Source organism: Sparus aurata, chromosome 7 (genome assembly GCF_900880675.1).
Source record: "Sparus aurata chromosome 7, fSpaAur1.1, whole genome shotgun sequence".
Lineage (NCBI taxonomy): Eukaryota > Metazoa > Chordata > Actinopteri > Spariformes > Sparidae > Sparus > Sparus aurata.
In genome coordinates this window covers 26,508,319-26,528,027 of record NC_044193.1, presented here as the reverse complement: position 1 = coordinate 26,528,027, position 19,709 = coordinate 26,508,319, and the positions used below count along the sequence as shown (strand labels likewise).

The following is a 19,709-nucleotide window of genomic DNA, read 5'->3' as shown; positions in this document are numbered from 1 at the left end:
GTTAGTTCATTTTTGCTTTGGGGTATTTAAACTGTATTATACTGTATTTAAACTCTTCAAAACATAAACCTATTATAAAGTTGTAGCTGGGCTTTCACTTCTCTCTAATTACGCAGAATCAACAGCCGCTTTCCTCGTGGATAGCAGCTACATAAAACAGCTTTACTCAAAATGCTGAACATAACACTTTCAGTCATTACTCTCATTTTTATGGTTTATCATGTATTATAAACACAATTTCCACCGGCCACTTCAGCCATGAAATAATCTGTCATTACGGATGAAATTGGTGTCTTTCTGGACAACATTTGCTGCCTTGCCTTTCCGTGTTTATTTCAGTTAACGCGTTTTTTTACGGAGTACAATTCTCAGTCAGCTCATGCAGTGGAGCACTTTACCGAATGAAGCGACAAACAGAGAGGTCCAACACAAACAGCGCTTTACAAAAACACACTGTCCTGTGTTCTCTGCTGCTCCTCCACCAAAAGGACTGCACCTGGAGGCAAAAACTGTCCCGAGATACAGAAAGCTTGCTTGTTACACTTCGAGTAACAGTTACAAGGATCCATTTCCGACCATGGATTGGAAGAGATTCCCCATCTAGAAAGAGTGGAGGACACTCACAACAGAGACAGGCAGAACTCAGGTGTAAATTTACATAGCGCCATCATAGATTTTTATTAAACTATTTGATAATAAACCATTTTGTTGCCAGTTTCTGGCAGCTCATTGCATCAGCAGTTGTAGCCTATACAGCAAAAAAAAAAAAAAAAAAGGCATCTGGGCAGAGCCAGTGCAAGAAGAGAGAAAAAGCCTCCACTGAACAACATGGGAGCACTCAGTACACCACCACTCACTTCAGGCATACTGTGAGCATCTGAGGAACAAGGAATCAAAACAAAAAGACATCATGTTCAAGTAAAAATTGAGAGGACAAGCAGAGAGAAAATACCGTGTTACTACTGCATACCTCCGCGTACACTGGTTCAACTCAGAGCCAGATGTTACTCATCGATGGTGAAATGACACCAATAATAATAATAATAATAATAATAATAATAATAATAATAATAATAATAATAATAATAATAATAATAGTTCAGACACAAATACAAAAATGCAAGAGTGGATAAAACAATCAATTAGAAACACAATTTGAAATGTATCAGCAAAATGAAACAACAACGACAAGAAAAAAAAAATCAACACTAATGGCGAAAAATCTAGTGCACTACCTCAGCCAATGGACATCCACACACAGCCTGAGGCCAGAGATTCAGCAGTTTCACACTTTCAAGTATTGATGTTTCACCATGTCATAAAAAACAAAATCTGACCCATAGAGGCAAAGTAAAATACAATAATAATAATTAAAAAAAAGACAGCGCAAAAAAATAGTTCAGAAACACAGGAAACAAAAAAAAAAAAACCACAGAAGTTGTTTGTCATTCATCGGACACAGATCACAGTTCAGACGGGAAGAGAACAAAAGGAAAAACCCAGAAGGATTCAGACATTCATATTCAACTGAAGTACATCGAGCGGTGCAGCATTTTCGTTGCCTTTCATAAAATGTAGCTTTTTATTCACAACCATTAAAATACCTTGGCAACAATTTATTCTCTCTGGGAAAAAACTCTGAATATAGAATCACGAGACAGACAAAGCTTTAGAGCGTGAACAGATGTACTGAGACCTTCATGAAATGACTCTGGTGAGCCTTAAAAAGACAGAACTCGGGTGGTCGAGACAGGATGATATGGCTGCTGCAGGTCATAATCTTACTTTATTTTCATACTCCCCACAAGGTGAACAGCATCAAATTACAGTTTATCTTAGTGTAGTGACTATTCATTCCGATGAGACTGAGCTGCAGTTTAAAGGGACAGTTCACCGCAAAATTCAAAGTACATATGTTTCTTCTTACTTGTGGCGCTAATCATCTATCTAGATTGTTTTGGTGTTAGTTGCTGAGTTAGCCTTTAGCTGGCTTTGCTAGCTTAGTTAGCTAGCCTCTTGTCCATGAGTTTATGCACACTTCCTTTGGTGTGGTGATACAGAAAAGAAAGTAGTTCCTAAATGAAAGCACCAACATGAAGGTCTGTGGATTATCTTGGGTAACCGGGTCATGGTTTCTGGAAAGAGACAGTCTGTGTTGAGTTTTGTTGTGGTATTTTGAGCACCACAAGCAGAGTTATATTCAAGAAAAGCACAGGCATCTCTCAGCCAGATATCTAAAATAAACAATCTAGATGGATAAAAATCATTACAGGTAAGAGGAAACTGGCCAATTTATGACTGAAGAGCTGTATGCTTCTGTCGGTGGAGAAAGAGGAATGGTCGGAGCACAAACACCAAGTGCCACTCTCTCATGGTTTATTTTTTGGGTTAAAATCAAATCAAAGGTAGACTACACACACGTCATCGTCTTTGCTTTTGAGGTTTACCAATTCATTCTTAACATTTATAACAAGCAAGATCGCCAACCTCTCTGGGCTTGTATTTGAGGAGGATATTTTGGTGCTGATCCTGGAGGCTAAAAATAGTGAACAATCTGCCAGACAGTGCAGAGGGCTCGGTGCTCCGTGTCACCACCGTCTTCCTTATCACAGCAATGACACCGGCTTACTCAGCCCGCTATCATCAAGCCTGGATTATGGCCATCTTCTAAATTACTTTTTGGAGACAAATCTATTCTTCAATCTCGGGCAGATGGCCATCTGGCCCACTGTAATCGCCCCCCTTTCCCTTGTCTCCTTGTGACGATCTCCGACGACAGATGTTGAACCGCGTCAGACCTGCTGATTAACGAGGACAGCCAGTCAAATGAAGCTGAGACACGGCGGTTAGCCAAGCTCCACTTCTACCATCCATTCAGGAATACTCTCCACCCGTCTTCTGTCCAACTACACTTACTATTCATCGTTTAATCAAAATTAGTGCTGGGGATGCTGCTCAGATAATTGTGCTTGAACATGATTTCTTCTATAATAATGCTCCTTTATAAATATATATGTATATATATTTAAAAAATCAACATCTCATATGTTACACAAACCATTATACCAAAAGTATCAACAATAACACCAACAAATAATGAAAAACAAGCTGATTAAAGGGACAGATTGTGTGTGAACTCAATTTGGAACCACTTTTACACCCAAAATGATTATTTCAAATTTGTTGTAGGAGAGGGCTTGCTTGCCTTCCCTGTGCCTCAGCGTGCTGTAGCAAGTTATGTAACTGCCCTGGCTATCACTCAGCGTCCACATTAATAACCACCACAGCTAGAGAGACAGAACGTCACGAAAACAGTCTGATGTCTGAGTCCAAATGACAGCCAGCAAAGACAGAGCAAGAGGGATAGTGAAGAGAGCGGACAAACAGCTTAGCTTTGACCTCTTCTTGGGTCCCTTACAGTTTGGTTGAGTTCAGGCCGGGGTCACACTCCATGTTCAACATCCACCACCCCGAGGAAAAACTGGTTGTTTATCACGTCAACTCGGGTTTCCAAGATTCGGAATAGTAGCAAAAGGAGAGATGTAACAGCAAGTTTGGGGAGGCTAGATTACAGACGCATCCTGTGACAAGGCACTTGTGCTGGGTAAGAGGGGGAGAGGCTGGAGGGAGAAAGGGAGGAAGACAAGGGTCCTGAGTGAGAGTGCTATGCTGTAGAGTCGTCCTCTTTACGGAGGGTAAGGTTTGACTCCAGACAGAGAGGTCCAGCAGGACTGCAGCAGGAGAGACGTCAGCTCGCCACCTTTAGCCCAGACAGGGTCCACCGATGTGGGGTGTAGTCGGAGCGACACTCTCCCTCCTCCCCCGAGGGCTTTTCAGGCGCTGACAGAGCGACACCTCCGCTGAAACTGAAGCAAACGCGAACAGACAAGCAGACAAGTGGAGTTAATGTCCGGTGTCACTTGGAATCATGGCCTCTAGGATCTGAGGTATTCATGATATGGAGCTAAAAGCAGCAAATTCTCAGGATGAAGACAGGGAGAGATGGAGCACACACAGCAGCGTGTCCATGTGTGTTTGGATTTGAAATTAGTTTTGTTCAATGATTAGAAGTGCTTTGATCTGACTGATTTACAACAACCTTTAATGCCTTTACAGTTTCTCCCACACACAGACTTTATTTGGGCTGGCCACCTGGGTATGTTAAAGGGGCTCTGCTGAACTTCTGTGTTCGGCTGAAAGGCGGGTGTTAGTTTATGTTAGCAGATTCCACTTCTAAACTAATGTTAGCTACTGTTGCTCACTGTTAGCAGAGCATAGAGAGTCATAGAGGCAATTCACTCGAACGTGCACATCGTTCACAGGCTTCCAAGAAAGACGGGGAAGGTCTCGTTTTTCACGTCACATTAAAATCTGCTCACACATGGCCAATTAAAAAATGATTAAAACCCACCCGTGATTGATTAACAAGCAGACAATCTCTCCTAGCTCTACCGCTGTACCTAGTTGTTGTGATATCATTGATTGTCATGTTGGTTTTGACCGTTATGATAGCGACAAGCCTCGGCCAGTTCACGGGCGATAGAGAGCAAACATGTACTATCAGGGAGAAACAGATGGAAATTGACGGAATACTATGCAGGCAAACTTTAAAGCCATCCTGGGAAGAGATTGTGGATTTTTGAGCCCCATTCCCAGGTTGTCAAATACCAAAACTTTAAGTTGCTGGTTTGGGTCGAGACACAACACCACCAAGCCATAATTACAAGGTAATTTGGTAGGAAACACTAAGTTATAATACCTTTTCAACGTTTTATATTTAAGAGTTCATTTGTGCAGCAAAAATATTGTTTCTTTGTTATTTCTGAGCAAAACAATTTTGTTATCTAGCAATGCTGGTTAGTCTGTGAAAATAGCAGTAAACGTCACTTCTGCTTAGGGCTGTTAAATATTTGTGATCAATAATATCTGAGAGCATTTTCCGAACGCTCAACTGAAGCAGTTACAACCCACACAAGTGACAAGCAACTGTCTCTTTTCAGAGGCCCAGAGATAGTAATCATGTAGGTGAAAAGCCAAACATGCAACGACCAACTGAAATGATAACCTGCCCTGACTTCAAACCACACTACTCTGAGGAAACACTAACATGGCATACAGAAGCTTGAATGATACAGAATACTACAGAAACTCACACATAAATTAAATGTGAGAGTTCAAATACATTAAAAGAGGTTTAACTTGAAAGTGTTCACCATGAAAGACATGCAGAGCACCTCTAATCAATATTGGTGAGTGCTATGATTTGAGTATATTAAAACACTGTTCAGTGTATATCTTGTACTGATGACCCAAAACCAATGCTCTGACTCACTCCTTTTAACACTGCTGGCTTCCCTCTCTACTTTATTAATCACTCTCAGAGAGGAAAGAATGAGCCTGTGAGAATTGAGCTTGATTATAATTTGAACCTAAATTAAATCTTTTGTTGCTTTAAGGGGAGCTCTGGCTTTCTTTTAAGGGAGCTCAGCCGCTCCTGGCCACCCTATAATTTCAACCATAATAAAAGAGAACATTACATGCACGAAATGAATGTGACTCTCTGGAAGAAAGTGAACTCTCTCTTGTGTCCCTGTAAAAGTTTTAACAGCACCTTGAGTTAGGATTTTAGAGGAACAATCAATCAAGTGGAGTCTGGTGCATTAACTTCCATGTAAAAGATTTGCAAGTATTTCTTAAATCCTATATTATGTATACAGTATGCGATGTAACATGGAGTAGAGTTAAAGTGGACCGCTCCTAAAGCTCAGTTCCATATAAATGCACAGATAATTTGTTGTTAGCGAAAAACAATATTGACCTTGAGGTTGAAAAAGGACACTCATATAAGAAACAATACTATAATCAAAACCCTGAAAAGTCACGTGAGATATCGCGTGGATAGTTGTTACCAGAAGACAGTAGCGGTCTACCTTAACTCTCCTCAAGGTTAAGTCGCATTCGGAGATTCTCGACTGGCAAGAAGGAGGTGGTGAAAACAACTGCTAATGTGAGTTGTTCAAAAACTTTCTTTTTAGTAAACTCTGTGCACACAAACAATGTTCTCAATGGTCGTGTTCATGTGTACAGACCCTGGTGATACTACGAGCAAAGTTTCATGTTGTGTCAAGTCTTCTTAGTGTTTTAAAAATAGCGATTTTGATGCTATCGTAAAAAATCTGTAGCACTTCATTGAAAATGATTTTGACCTGAAAATTAAAATACGGTCATTCTTAAAAGTGCCACTTTCGTCGCAATTATGCTTCTACGCGAAGGGTTGACTCGGGTACATTCACAAAAAGACTAGGTTGCATTTTGGCGACAGTTTCACTTTAAGTGTTTATATATGCTCCTATACATAGTCTCTTATAATTGTTTTTATTGAGTCAATACTTTATGCATTTATTAGTAATTAACTAGGATTTTTTCATGTGATAAAATTGGTCCACCAGTGCTTACACTGGTGGACCACTGGTTGATTGTTTTGATGTAATATCTTGTATCTTATAACGCTACATATCAAAATCTGTAGAACCTAAGCTAAAGGGTTAAGTACAAAACATGAACTATAGTGATACAAGTATTGAAATGATGTCATAAATGAATAGAAATATGTTTTCGTTCAATTTAGATAAATAGGAACATATTGATCCAACTTATACAACTTATTTGAACTATGTACACATTGCAGTTTTTGAGCTATGCTAATTTTCATGAGCAGAATATAAACACACTTTGATAGTTTCATCTGCAATGGAACTACAGTATTTCTCCAGTGCCTCCATTGACATTTATCTTCTTGGACTATCTTCATTTGCTAAATATGCTCACAACTAAAAAAAAGCTATCAACCAGCTTCTGTGCTCCCCCCTGCTCAGAGGCACCACATAGCATAATGACATCTTCAGATGTGCACAACGTGACTTGTTGGAGGATAAAGTCTTAGCTTCCCGTTGCAATAGGACTGAAAGCCCTCACTATTATTGTTCTTACATTAGATATGTTTAGACAGAAGCATGTAGACAACAATCCCCTGCAGGCAGCCCCCTACTGGAAGTCTGTTTTCATTGGGTTACTACAGATAAGTTTGCAAAGTGAATGAAACTTATGAGGTACTTACAGAGAGGCAGACAGAGAGATGTGGAGGTCCACAGCGTTGGTTTTACCTCCTGGTATTGCTGCTAAAAGACGTCTGAGGGCTTTTAAAGTTTATGTTCTCATACACACTCGACGAATCATCATTTGTCATCCTGCAATAAGACACAGATCGTACTTACTGCTCTGTTTCTGTTGACACATGTTTAATAACCACCACTGCATGTGTTCTACTTACACAGAAGAAGAGCGTGAGGATGTCATGTTGGGCTTGGACCTCGAGTTGGTCATCTGGGGATATTTGATATTGGAATATTCCCTCTCCTTCATCTTATTCCTCTGCAAAGAGACAACGTGACAAGAGGCAGATTCAGTTTAGAGGACAAGATGCTCCGTAAAGGTCACACAAACCTTCTGAGAACTGAATTTAACTTTAAACAGTCCCAGATGGTATTCAGCACTTAATTACTTAGTAACTATACTGATGTTTGCCTCACAGCACTTGCTGGCTTATCGTAGCACACAGTATTAGCCTTCAAACTGTTAGCTAAAACATGTACTAAATAAATATTTCAGTCTCCATTAGTGTGTCAAAAACTGTTACGTGATGTCTTTTTATTTCTTTCAGAAGCCCCAGGGATGTTGACTTCCGTGTGTGTATGTGAAGTACCTGCTCCTCCTCAAGTCTCTTCTGAGCCGTGTCTATGTACTGCTGCACAGCCATGTAGATGAACTTATACTGGGCCTCCGTCTGCACCATGCCCGACCTCTGCTGCCGTACCCTCTGGATGGTCTTTGGGATGTCGATGTCGCAATCAAGACCTAGAGCACACACACACATTCAGAAGTTAGCAGAGATGTAGTGCAACCTTTTCACATGAAAAAAAATCCAGCATGTGTCAGCTTCGCATACGAGTCTCCCACCTTGGCGGTTAATGATGTCAATGAGAATGTCAATGACAATGATGGTGCCTGTCCTGCCGATGCCTGCGCTGTGGGGACAACAGAGTGAAAAGTCAAACCATGTGTAGTTACAGCACCTGAATATGTCAATGCCGAGGTGAGAAATCGACAATGACAATGGATTCAACAATGAAAGAGTAAGCTTATGAATTATAGGTTTTCACTTGCCAACCGCAGTTAAGTCACTTGAATGCGTTGTTGTGTCACATATTAAATGCTGTTGGATCTTACAGAGAACACAGATCAACTCTGTATTTTCCTCGCAATGGCATCATTCATTTATCAGGAGGTAACTCATCATTGATTGTTAATGAGACAGATGTGTTCTGTCAGTGTTCATGTTGAGGTGTTTTTTTTTCTTTTTTTAGGTGAAATATGGGATGCTCACCAAGTGGACAAATCTATAACAACATTCTTTGGCCAACAACACATTTGAGAGCAGCAGTCTAAAATAAATATCTCTATAAAAAAAATATAAAACAAAGTGATCATTCCTGACAGTTCAGAAGCGTAAGAAGTGTGGTGAGTCAGTGCACTCCTGCGAACAACAACATTAAATATTTAGACCTCTGTCAAAGCAGCAGGAATGATTTGGTGATAAACTCTGTCTACCACAGAGATAAATCCAAGGTAGTTATAATCCTAGCTGAAATCAGTTCAAATTCATTATCAAACTCCACATTTGATTTTGTTATTTCAAATAGTTTCTGCTGTTTATTGGTCAGGCCGACGTCCTTTGTAAGTAAATCAGATCAATGTTATGGTAAAGCAGAGTTTCATCTAACAGTTAGTGAAAGTTGCAATTAACAGCTTAGGTTCATTTGTGTATTAAAGAGCATGTGTGTTTGTACTATTGATAATTATGTATTTCTAAAGAACACTGGGTCACAGAGCTTGCGGCATTATATTGTTTAAAGTACGCTTTGCCAAGTAGGTAAGTTAATAGTGACTATGTATAATTAGTTTCCCAGTGCTAGTTTGGTGAAGATGTAATGGCAACATTTTGAACTTTAATTATAGCGCACCCAAGTGGCCAACTGAAAAAATATGTTATAGAACCCTAATACTACTCAATGGGAAAATGTATAACACAAACAAAAATGGAAAAAAGAAAAACAGCAGTGAGCCACAGATGAGTTTAGTCATAGAGGAAAACCCCAGGAGGACTCCAGCCAGACAAGTTAATGTGTAACATCTGACAGTGGGTGTGAGCATGTCTGGTATCACTTTACAACAACCATCATTACTAAATGGAAAATCTATGGTTAATCAAACTTATAGAATATTTATTACTGTTAATAAACAATGAAATGCTTTAAAATCACTTATTATGCAATACTAGGGCTTATAAACATCACTTGTGACTTTATAATGGCCATTCAAATAATGTTTTCAGATCAACTACACAATATTTATTAATCTTCAACAAAGTATTTTAAACATTAGTTGCAACTAATCAATAAACAATTGCTTAGAACATGGTTTATGAAGCATTTAATTTTTTGATAAGAGTGAGAAAGCTATTAAAATGAAATGAACTACAAGGTATTCCAATTTCAAAGTGTGAGTGCAAGTCTGCAGAACCTTAATTTACTTTTAAAGATTCACCAAAGACACTACAATATGCGTTTGAGCGTGATAATTGAAATTGGATTATGTGTGCATCATTGTGTACACAAGATTGGACTTTAATCATTTTTGTTGTTGAAATCTGCTTAAAAATTGTTCAAACTTATTCATCCATGGCACAATCACAATGCAAGTTTTTTCATCCAAACTGTAAGCTTCAAATTGCCACACAGTGTATTTTCCTGCAGTTTGTACCTGCAGTGAACGACAATAGGTCCGGTGTCTGGAATGGTACTCTGGGTGCGGTTGACTTCCTCTAGGAACCAGAGGACTCCACCAGGCTCATTAGGCACCCCGTGGTCCGGCCAGCTCAGGTACTGGTAGTGCCAGATGTACCTCAAAGGCTCCTTCTAATGGAAGATCACAGCAAAAAAAGATGATGCATAGTCGTTATAAAAGTGATTATACTGACTTTGGACAGGTAACATGTAGTCATCCACCTCTCTCGCCATAGTTGCTCTACAGTGTTCATTAAAAGGTAGGCCACTGTAAGAAATTGGGGGGGGGGGGGGTTGTTGGTTCAGCTAGAGCTAATATGATGCTTCAGCAGTCGGATTAGCCAGTTCAACTGGGTATTTGTCTGTATCTGTAAGTCACAGTCAGCACAAAGTTCCCTCTTTACGTTGGGACTTGTTTATTGCTACACTGGAATACAGGGACATTCCCTGGTAGCCTCAGGTTGGCTTGTTACTTGATTTAGCATTGTATTAATGTTGCAGTTAGACCATTAGCAATGACCAGATCTGAACAGAGATAAATGAACACAGAAATTTCTGGGGTTACAAATATTGAAAAGCTTGTGTGTATGTCAGTGTATTCTGATAGAGACTACACTGTGCCCCCTGCATACAAATAGAGGTATGATAAGACTGGGTTCAGAGAGCGACTGCAGATGACAGCAGAGGAGAATTTGCTCTCATTGGCTCCCAGACGCATCTCCGACACGAACAGATATTTCACCAGCTAGATATCTTTCATGCGTCTGCACGGCATCAGCAACTCTTGGATCAGTCTGAACGGTTCACACAGAGTGAATGCCGCTTTTTCTCTGATCTGGGGGCTTTTGTTGGCAATTTTCAAAAACTGTCAGGGAATGGAAAATCAGGGCTTCAATCCTGTAGTGTGAACTCAGCAGACGGTGATCCCAGACTATGAGCTCCACCATTGTGGTTTCAAATAGGACATCGGATTATAGGGAATACCCATATATAAGACATTAAACCTGCAAGCTCCTACTCACACCAAGATTGGATACCCATACATTAAATTTGAAATTCCACGATTTCAAGAGTGGCTTTTTGTTTTTACCCTTCATTTGCTACTTATGTTTTCATCTATAAAACTCTGAGTCAGTGTTTTAGTTTTAAGGTTTCAGTGCAAGAAGAAAATCTATGTGCATTCATTTTTTTATTCACGTAGTCACTCCTCCTCTACACACAAGCACGTGCTGTAGGATTGTGTGTGTGTGTGTGTGTGTGTGTGTGTGTGTGTGTGTGTAAGTGTAAGTGTAAGGGGTTAGATAATCTGACCCTAGGTCAGTGGGCCAGCTCTGATTGAGTACACAGCTTTAATTACCCGGTCGAGACGGGTCACCTCCAACTTCCTCAGGATGTAGTCTTGTGCCGGCCGCTCATCCACGTTCTTGACAAGCACCTTCCCAAACTCCTTGGTGTCGTGTAGGTCGGGCCAGTAACGGACACATTTGTTCTAAATTGGAAAAAAAACAGAGAAATTGGAGAGAGGAGAGGGAGGGCGGATGGTATTAGACAATCGAAAGAACCAGCTCATCTCAAGCAGCTTTTCCAATCAGCTTAACTGTCATACTATCCCTGTCAGCCGTCTCTCTCCCCTCCCCCACACCTTACACACACATAACCATCATTCCTACTACACATATCCACTCTCTCGCAGAATCTGCTAATGCCATCAAGTACTGACTTTCAAATGAAAATGCAGGAACAAAATGGTTGACATGCAACTAGAGCAGCAGATGTTTGAGATTGAATGATTCGGGTGCAGGAGGTCGCGGGGGTTACTGGGGCCAATTCCAGTTAACTCTATGGGCGAAGGCCAGGGTACACCCTGGATGAGTCGCCAGCTTACTGATGACAGAGGCTGCCACACAAGGTGCCAACCAATTTTGGAGCAATTTTGGGGTTCAGTATCTTGCTCAAGGATACTTCGACATGTAGCTCAGTTCCGCCCCAGGTCATTATTTTCCTTCCTATACAGATGCACCATATAATTTCACTGACCACCGGCTGAACTACATTTGCAGTTAGCTCAGCTCCAATCGCTCACCCGTCCTCGCTCCACCTCCTTTGTGGTCATGACGATGACATGTGTGTTCTCCTGATACACCATCTTCCAGAAGTCTACAACTGTATTCTGTAGGCACCCTTGGGTAGCGATGAAGACTTTGCCCTCATCAACGTGGCGCCCCTCTTCATGCATACTCTGTACAGCGGGGACAGAATTAAGCATTTCATCTTTGACAAGAAACACATTCACACATCAGGAAACATAATGATGTAACGTGACTTAATGATATAGATAAATACACAGACATCTAGAGTACTAACAGTTTCCCTTCACTAAGGTTTCAAATTGTTTGAGTTAGCTTAAAAACAACATTATGTATTACAATAACATCCATAAGATCATTTCAATGTTACAGCGACTTGTGATGGAGTGAATGGTGTCTCTGTCTCAGCCTCTCTGCCTCCTATTGCCCACCACTGCGTTATGTAAATTTGGTGATTGTGTAGCATCACAGTCACAGCTGATTTTATTGAAACTGGATCATATTTGACGAGGAAAAAGATTTCTGGTTTTCCTTCTGATGTCCTCCGGCTGCTCTTCCTCAACTCTCTTCTACGGACTTTCCTAAAAGCAAGTTTAGCTCTGCTAGGTGACTCTGTTCTTAGCACTGCCAGGAGGTGGTTTTCATGTGCAGGGCCAGGATGGGCAACTAAACTGAGCCACGCAGACTTAGAGGTGAAGAGACAGTGACTGTTATTTGAGTGTTGTGTGTTACTGCTATCTTTTCATAGCCTACAGTTAAATGGTCTTGTGTAATGCTGAACGGACTCACTCTGATGTAGTTGGCATTGATGTAGTCCGAACCAAGAACATCTGGATCTGCTTCCCTGATTTCCACCCGAGTTGTGTCGACTGAAAACACAACGTCAAACTGTCATTTAGGCACAACAAAATGTCTACAGTTTCCTGACATCAGACTTTCGTGACATTATGTTCTTTTTCAAGCATAATGTCAATTGATAGGCAGTGTGCTATCATGACAAGATCTTCACGCTCCGCTGAGGCCTCTACATTGTCTGGTGTCTATTTGTGTCATTCTTTCCACAGGAAGTTGGAGAGAGGAAATGGCAGGTTGCTGCGAGACTTACAGGGGAGGATATTCTTGTATCTGTTTTTACTCTTGTTCTCGGGCTTCTGGCCTTCTTTCCGGGGATACAGCAGTTTGCACTCCTGCTGCTGAAGTACCTGATAGTTGATGACAAAAGACGAAAGGGAAATGGCAAGACAATGAGATTTCTATAAATAAACATATATATTTTTATGAGAAAGAGCTTCATGAAGTCAGAAACAAAAGAACATCTACTATAATTCAACTACTGAATCTGAGGTCAGTCATCCATATCAGCAAAATGTTCAGATGGTAGCCAGTGTTGCTAGACTTTTCCATGGATCAACAGGTGGCGGGATTTCACCAAAATATACATCAATGCACACGTAAAGGCAAGGGAGGAGAAGACTTTAGGCTAGTAAACATGGATATGAACCTGGCTGGATTGGAGTTGTAGCATGAGCAAGGAAAGGCATTCACTGTGTTTGTTACATGTGTTTGGGTTTGTAACAATGAATGTAAACATAACTTTTGTTTAACTCCACAGGGCCCCTTGAATGCTTTGTGTCTGAACAGTGTAATGGGCCTTTAATACAGTAGAGGTCACTCTGGAGTGAAACAACAAGAAACTGTTCAGGCTGTAGACTTCAGAGGAAGCATTTCAGCAGAGTTTACTTAAATATAAAAGGGGCTCAAAAGCTAGAAAGCTAGAATTCATCAAACAATGGCAACATTAATTAGTAAGTAAAGACTGTGGCTGAAGAGCAGATAAACCAAAAAACAGACATTTATCAGTAACTGTGACTTTGTAGACAAATACAACTGTAAAAACCTGTTACTGAGCCAGCGAATACCAAAGAATAATTCATCGCACTGACACAACAGAAATGATTCACAATAATGACCTGTCAGTTGCATGAAAATGACAAAAGCAGGAGCAGAAGAGCATGCCACAAGATAAGCTTCAACAACATCATTACTCAAAGGTTAAGGCAGCATAAATACATTTGAATTTCCCCTGATAGACAAGGAAATAAGTCACAAGAGAAAAACAGAGATGTACACCTACACAAATAGATACATATGAGACAGCTGAATATATAAAGTTGTGGAACAAATTACCTACAAGATGACATTTATATATGACAGCTATGTGACAAATTATTGTTCTGGAAAATACACTGTGTTACGAGCCAAAGCAGGAAAGCCAGTGAAGTTAGAATTAAAAAGTTCACATCAAAACAAAACATTTTTTGAAAGGGATGTGTTGTACTTTTCAATGGTCAAAATTTGGCATTCTAGTGAAGATGGCACTCACAGGAATAATTAAAATCATTCAGGTCCCCTAATCATTCCTCAAGTCGATCAAGCTCTTCACTGGAGCCTCATTTAATAAAACTGTTTAACACAAAACATTCAAAATGACTGGAATTACAAAAATGACCAACAAAAACAACTGAGATATACCTTTGCTGTTCATGTATTGAAAATCTAAGTGGCTTAAGTTCTAATAAAAGGTATTCAGTGTAGTTCTTGGCAAAATGGAAATTATCGCTATATTGACATGTATGATTCCAACGAATAATTTCCAGTGAGAAAACGTAACGTTTTCACTTAAAGCATTTTTTTTTTTTTTTTAGCAAATGGTGCAATGACAATCACCTGAGGCTCAATATCAGCAAAACCAAGCAATGTGTGGTGGACTAAAAATGTTTTGAATAAAGATGTTGTTGCAAAGAAGCTGCAAATTCTAAAATGTGGATGCTGCACCCTCATTTTCAACCAGGTAACACAGATGATCAGTACAATCACCACTGTCAAGCACAGAGACATAGAAATAAAGACTGACAAGAATGATTCTGGTGTTGATAGCTTTAAGGCTACATACCTCAAATTCTTCCCAGAATCCTTGTTTGGGTTTCTCAGAGTTGTCTGCCACTTTGTTAAGCTCTCGTACCCGGTTCTCAATGTTTGCTGCATTTATCCTTGTGGCGTTAAAGGGCTGTTATCACATTTTGACAGGTAAATTAAATTAGTTATCAGAACATTAAGTTTCCAAGTTTGAAAATAACATTTTCATGTGGTTAAAATGAACCATTGTATTAACATCGTCAATGCCTTCAAGGTTCTGCATGCAAAGGATTCACCAGTCTAGATGCTTTGGTATTTTACATTTCTCTTTAATACCTGTTTGAGATGCACTACGATGCCACTTTTCTCCACCATGGGGTTCTTCTTGTAGTGATCCACCAGGTCAGCCAGGGTGTCAAACCTCTCACCACCACCCACGTCGTATTTACCATCCTGCTGGAGACAAACATCAACAGTTTAACTACAGCAACAGCTGCTCTGTGGAGTTCCTAGAGTGCAAAAATGAATCATAACCTGCATAAAAATACATGACTCAAACAGTGCGCTGAGGTAGTTTGAGCAACGAACTCAGGGGGACATTCGGGGGACATTCAGGGAAGCATTATAAGCCTCCAGCCTGTCTTAATCCACAAAATCCTCCTGACCAATTTTAAGTTTCTGTATATTTAATGCCTGGGCTGAGTTACCTCACCTGGTAGCGTATCATAACGTGGGTGACCTTGGTCTTGCGGTCCACGTTTTCATGTTTCTCCTCATTGGTGAGAACCGAGAGGACGAAGTCGCCAGGTTTACTCTGGCTCTCCCGTACCAGGAAGCTGCCGGCTTTGCCTTTGTCTGTGAGCAGTTTCTCTGCATCACGCCCAGAGAGGTGCCCATGGTACCACCTGGAGACGAGTGAGAGTGCAGACTGATATACAAACACATGAATCCAGACACAATTCTCAATGACATACTGACAGCTTGAATGACTGAACATGTAAACCAACAACTTAAAGGACGATGTCATAGGATTTCTGGCAATTCCTCAAACCAAAATTATTGTTATATGTTTTCGCATTTAACAACAATAAACACTTTCACTGGTCATTTTGTAACACTATATGCATTAATTACCCACTTTCTTAAAAAGGTGCAGTATGTAAGAATTGGCTACCTCTAGAAATCATACTCTAAAAAATAAGGGGTATATCACTTTTATAACCACTAACTGCTGCTAACTGTAGCTGCCATTAGCTAGTTAACTAAGTTGGCTATGCAGATGGCAAATCCAGCTGGGAGCTAGTAGTGTTATCATGTGAAAGTGTGAGCCAAGGCTAGCTGGTTAGCATGCTCACTTCAGTGGATTTCTCTGCAAAACAATACATAGATGTCTTTGACATATGTAAAAACTTGTTTTAAACTAAAGATTCTTACAAGCTGCACCTTAAATATTAGCTTTACTCGCAATAACATATTTTTTTGCCTTTTGGGGGGAAGTGAACACAACACTGACTTATTATCCCCTTTGACGATATTTGCACATCCAGAGGTTAGGTACATAATCATTATAATTCTCCTTTTAGCTCTGTTTTTGGTCTCTACCAACTCCTGAGGGAAATGCCTGGCTCTTTAGGTGCTACATGCTCCACTGTGTTCACCAGCTAATCACTAAGCGTGTCTGTTTGGTGCTGAGCGGGTAATATACAATGCGTTTTTAGAGCTTTTTCACTGAAAATAACTGTCTGCTGTGGCCAAAAACAACATTATGAGAGCAATGACAGTGAACTCAAACAGTAAGGTTGCAGCAGGGCAGCTAAACAATAAGCTGAAAGTGACTATAAAGCCCTATAAAGCTGAGAGGAGCTTTCAGGTGATTATCATCTGTGGGGTCTTCAATATGAGTGAACCCTTTCACATTGTTTTCACATTGACATTGGATACATTATTATTGTAAAAAAACAAAAAACACATTTGATTACAGGCGCTTTAAGTGATGTTTAGGACATTTAGGGTCAAAACCATTTACTGTGGGCAGGCATCATGTCATATTAACTGGCTTTGTCTATTACGGTGACAAAAGCAGGTACAGTTCAGTCACAACAGCAACAAAAAAAAAGCCGCAGGAAACAAAAACACACGGACAGGCATCATCTAAACATCAGCATAGATTATTACAGACAGGCTGTGTTTACTGTCTGCTTCTCCAACTCCTGTGTAGGTTGGGAGGCTCAGCCTAGGGCTAGATGCTGTTTCAAGGTGTTACAATTACAAGACAAGTAACAAGAGCTGAGACTGAAACTTGACAAACTGAAAAAAAAAGCTTCCTTCCTCAGCTGGAAAAGTCCCATATTGTAGCTTTAGGTTTCAACATAGTGTCGATCTATATGGGCATTGTGAGCGTAGACTCCTACTCGAGAATGAAAGTGCTTCTTACATTGCTGTTGCACCCTCACTCATTTGCTGATGTTTAGATGATGCCTGTCTGTGTGTTTTTTTTCCTGTGCGGTGATGAGCACAAGTGTGTAGGAGGCTCTGACAAGAGACGTATGTAGAATGGAAAAACCACATAAACCAAAACCAGAGATCAGTTGTTCATAGACCTAAATAGAAACTGAGCTAAACACATTGCAATGGGTAGAAGAAATAAGTGTATATAACCTGCTCAGCACGAGATGAGCACAGCTGAAGAGTGCATTTATTTGCATTTGATTAAAGAAATATCAGCATGTAGCTTTTTTAAAAATACTGCGAGGATTCCTGGCATTAATGCACAAGCCACCTAAGTCTCAAATTTAATGAAGGTGTGTAGGTGTGATGAAGTGTATAGCTCGTCCAACCTGTGTATACTCTCAGGAAGGATGTTAGCGTTTGGATACTTGGAGCACATAAACAAAAACAGCACCACCACCCACTTAGTGTGTTTGAAGATGCATTTGGGAATATTCCACTATTTATGCATGTGGAAGTGAAGTGCATCTGGATTTCATGTGTGGGAGTGCACGTGTACAGAATAATGCTCCCTCCCTGCAAACAGTATATAAACACACGTGTATTGGCACACAATTAATGAACTAATGGCTGACCTTTTCCCGTTGCCATATTAACCAGTTATCTTGCTGGTGATGTAGGCTTGACAATGAATCAGTATCACCGGCTCTCAATGGAATTGCTCTGTGTTGATCATATTATAATTTTTTTTTTTAAATGAACGATAGATATAGCAACTTCCGATCAACCCATTTCAATTTCAGGCTAGAATGAACTACCTTTTGACTCCACCCATATCAGGTTAAACTCGCTCATTCCAAGTGGATACTGATAAATGAGTCTGTTACACAAAGACAGATAATGGTGTGCTAGCTCTTTCCCGGTAAGACACTAGCTGGTGAACGTAGTGGAGCATTAAGGAGCATTTGCCTATGTTTTTGCTCAAAATGTTATACATTTTTCTAATGCTATCCGTAACAGTGGACAATTCATCAAAACTAGAAAACTATTCCTATCAATATTGTCATGTTAATTTAAGCTTTAACATGCCAACTCTATGGTAATGGCTCAAAAAAATTCTATTCAAGACATCAGTGATATCTGATCTCACTTGCTCCTATATTTATGATCATTTAGTGTCTGGATATTCAAGTTTATTTAAGATGTTGGAATAAGTTTGTATTCCATCTGTACATGAATATTGCTCTGACACTGAAATTCTACTAACCTCAAAATGGCCTATTTAGGTTCAATATACTGGAAATGACTCACAGTTTTAATGCATAATATTAGATGCAATAATTTTCATGCCCAAGATCAAATTCAAGAATTTATAAGGATTCAATATTTTGAATAGTTCTGTTCTCTGCAGGGTGAAAATGCCATAACATGATACAGTAACTGCACTGAAGGCTAGACTAATAAAATTTCTCAGGTGGTTTAGCTGCATCCCATGGCAAGATGAGTCTGACACCCCTGAAGCTATTAGAATAAAAATGACTGTGGTCAGGAAGAAACTAGATAAAATGGCAACATATCAAGTTAACCTTAGACACAAATACACATATAAGGTACTCTATCTGCCTGGATTTATCCACATATGCAAATGTGAGCTGATTTGCATGTGTGGGAGTTAGTTTGCGAGTTTGTCGGCACCTCTCAGAGGTGGGGTCCTTGCAGTTGAGTGGATACTTGAGCTCGATGACATGGCCATTCCTCTCACGCAGGAGATCCTGTTGTTCGGTGTAATACTGCACCAGCTCGGCCAAGGTGGCGAACGTCTCGCCTCCGTACAGGTCGTAGTAGTCGCCTGAGTTCTGGATCTTGATATGGGTCACCTCATCATTCCGCCTGTGTGGTAAAAAAAGAAAACAGAGTGGGTATTCAGTCACTCATGTTTGCGATCATGCATGTAAACAGAGGCGAACTCACTCCAAAGAAGAACTCAGCACTTTTCTCTTATTATTCTCTTTATCACTTGCACCCTACAGATATTTATACACTGAACACACACACAGCCACCTACACATATGTTCTTACACTATATGCTCACACAAACAAAATCAAAACTATACATACTTTGTCGCCCACACTCACTCACATAGCCTTAATACATATACATAATCAAAATGTTCTGCTTATAAAGGCCATCTGCTCCCATTTTAAGATTGAACACCGAATTTGCAGATGTCTCCTGTTCAGTATTATTTTCATCCACTAATCTACCCTATTCTGTCTGTGGCACACTCAAATCCCTGCAATAATGTGAGCTTTGTTGCAATGCTCAACATATTTTTATATATAATATAGTATAACA

At 40.1% G+C, this 19,709-nt stretch overlaps 1 protein-coding gene across 3 annotated transcripts in view; it reads right to left on the bottom strand.

Annotated features, from left to right (window-relative positions):
- Window positions 1–649: 649 nt before the first annotated feature.
- ptpn11b (protein tyrosine phosphatase non-receptor type 11b) overlaps window positions 650–19,709 on the bottom strand; it is a 45,505-nt gene continuing 26,445 nt past the window's right edge. For 2 of the 3 annotated variants that reach the window (XM_030423908.1, XM_030423910.1), the window contains exons 3-16: window positions 19,049–19,243; window positions 15,618–15,810; window positions 15,242–15,361; window positions 14,943–15,056; window positions 13,095–13,191; window positions 12,779–12,858; window positions 11,986–12,141; window positions 11,260–11,391; window positions 9,880–10,034; window positions 8,017–8,084; window positions 7,763–7,914; window positions 7,331–7,431; window positions 7,118–7,247; window positions 650–3,866 (exon numbers count right to left, since the gene is read on the bottom strand). In XM_030423908.1, coding sequence (XP_030279768.1) covers window positions 7,160–7,247; window positions 7,331–7,431; window positions 7,763–7,914; window positions 8,017–8,084; window positions 9,880–10,034; window positions 11,260–11,391; window positions 11,986–12,141; window positions 12,779–12,858; window positions 13,095–13,191; window positions 14,943–15,056; window positions 15,242–15,361; window positions 15,618–15,810; window positions 19,049–19,243 — 1,651 coding nt within the window. In that variant the 3' untranslated portion in view covers window positions 650–3,866; window positions 7,118–7,159. The remainder of the gene's footprint in view (window positions 3,867–7,117; window positions 7,248–7,330; window positions 7,432–7,762; window positions 7,915–8,016; window positions 8,085–9,879; window positions 10,035–11,259; window positions 11,392–11,985; window positions 12,142–12,778; window positions 12,859–13,094; window positions 13,192–14,942; window positions 15,057–15,241; window positions 15,362–15,617; window positions 15,811–19,048; window positions 19,244–19,709) is intronic. The other variant, XM_030423909.1, reaches the window with a different exon arrangement.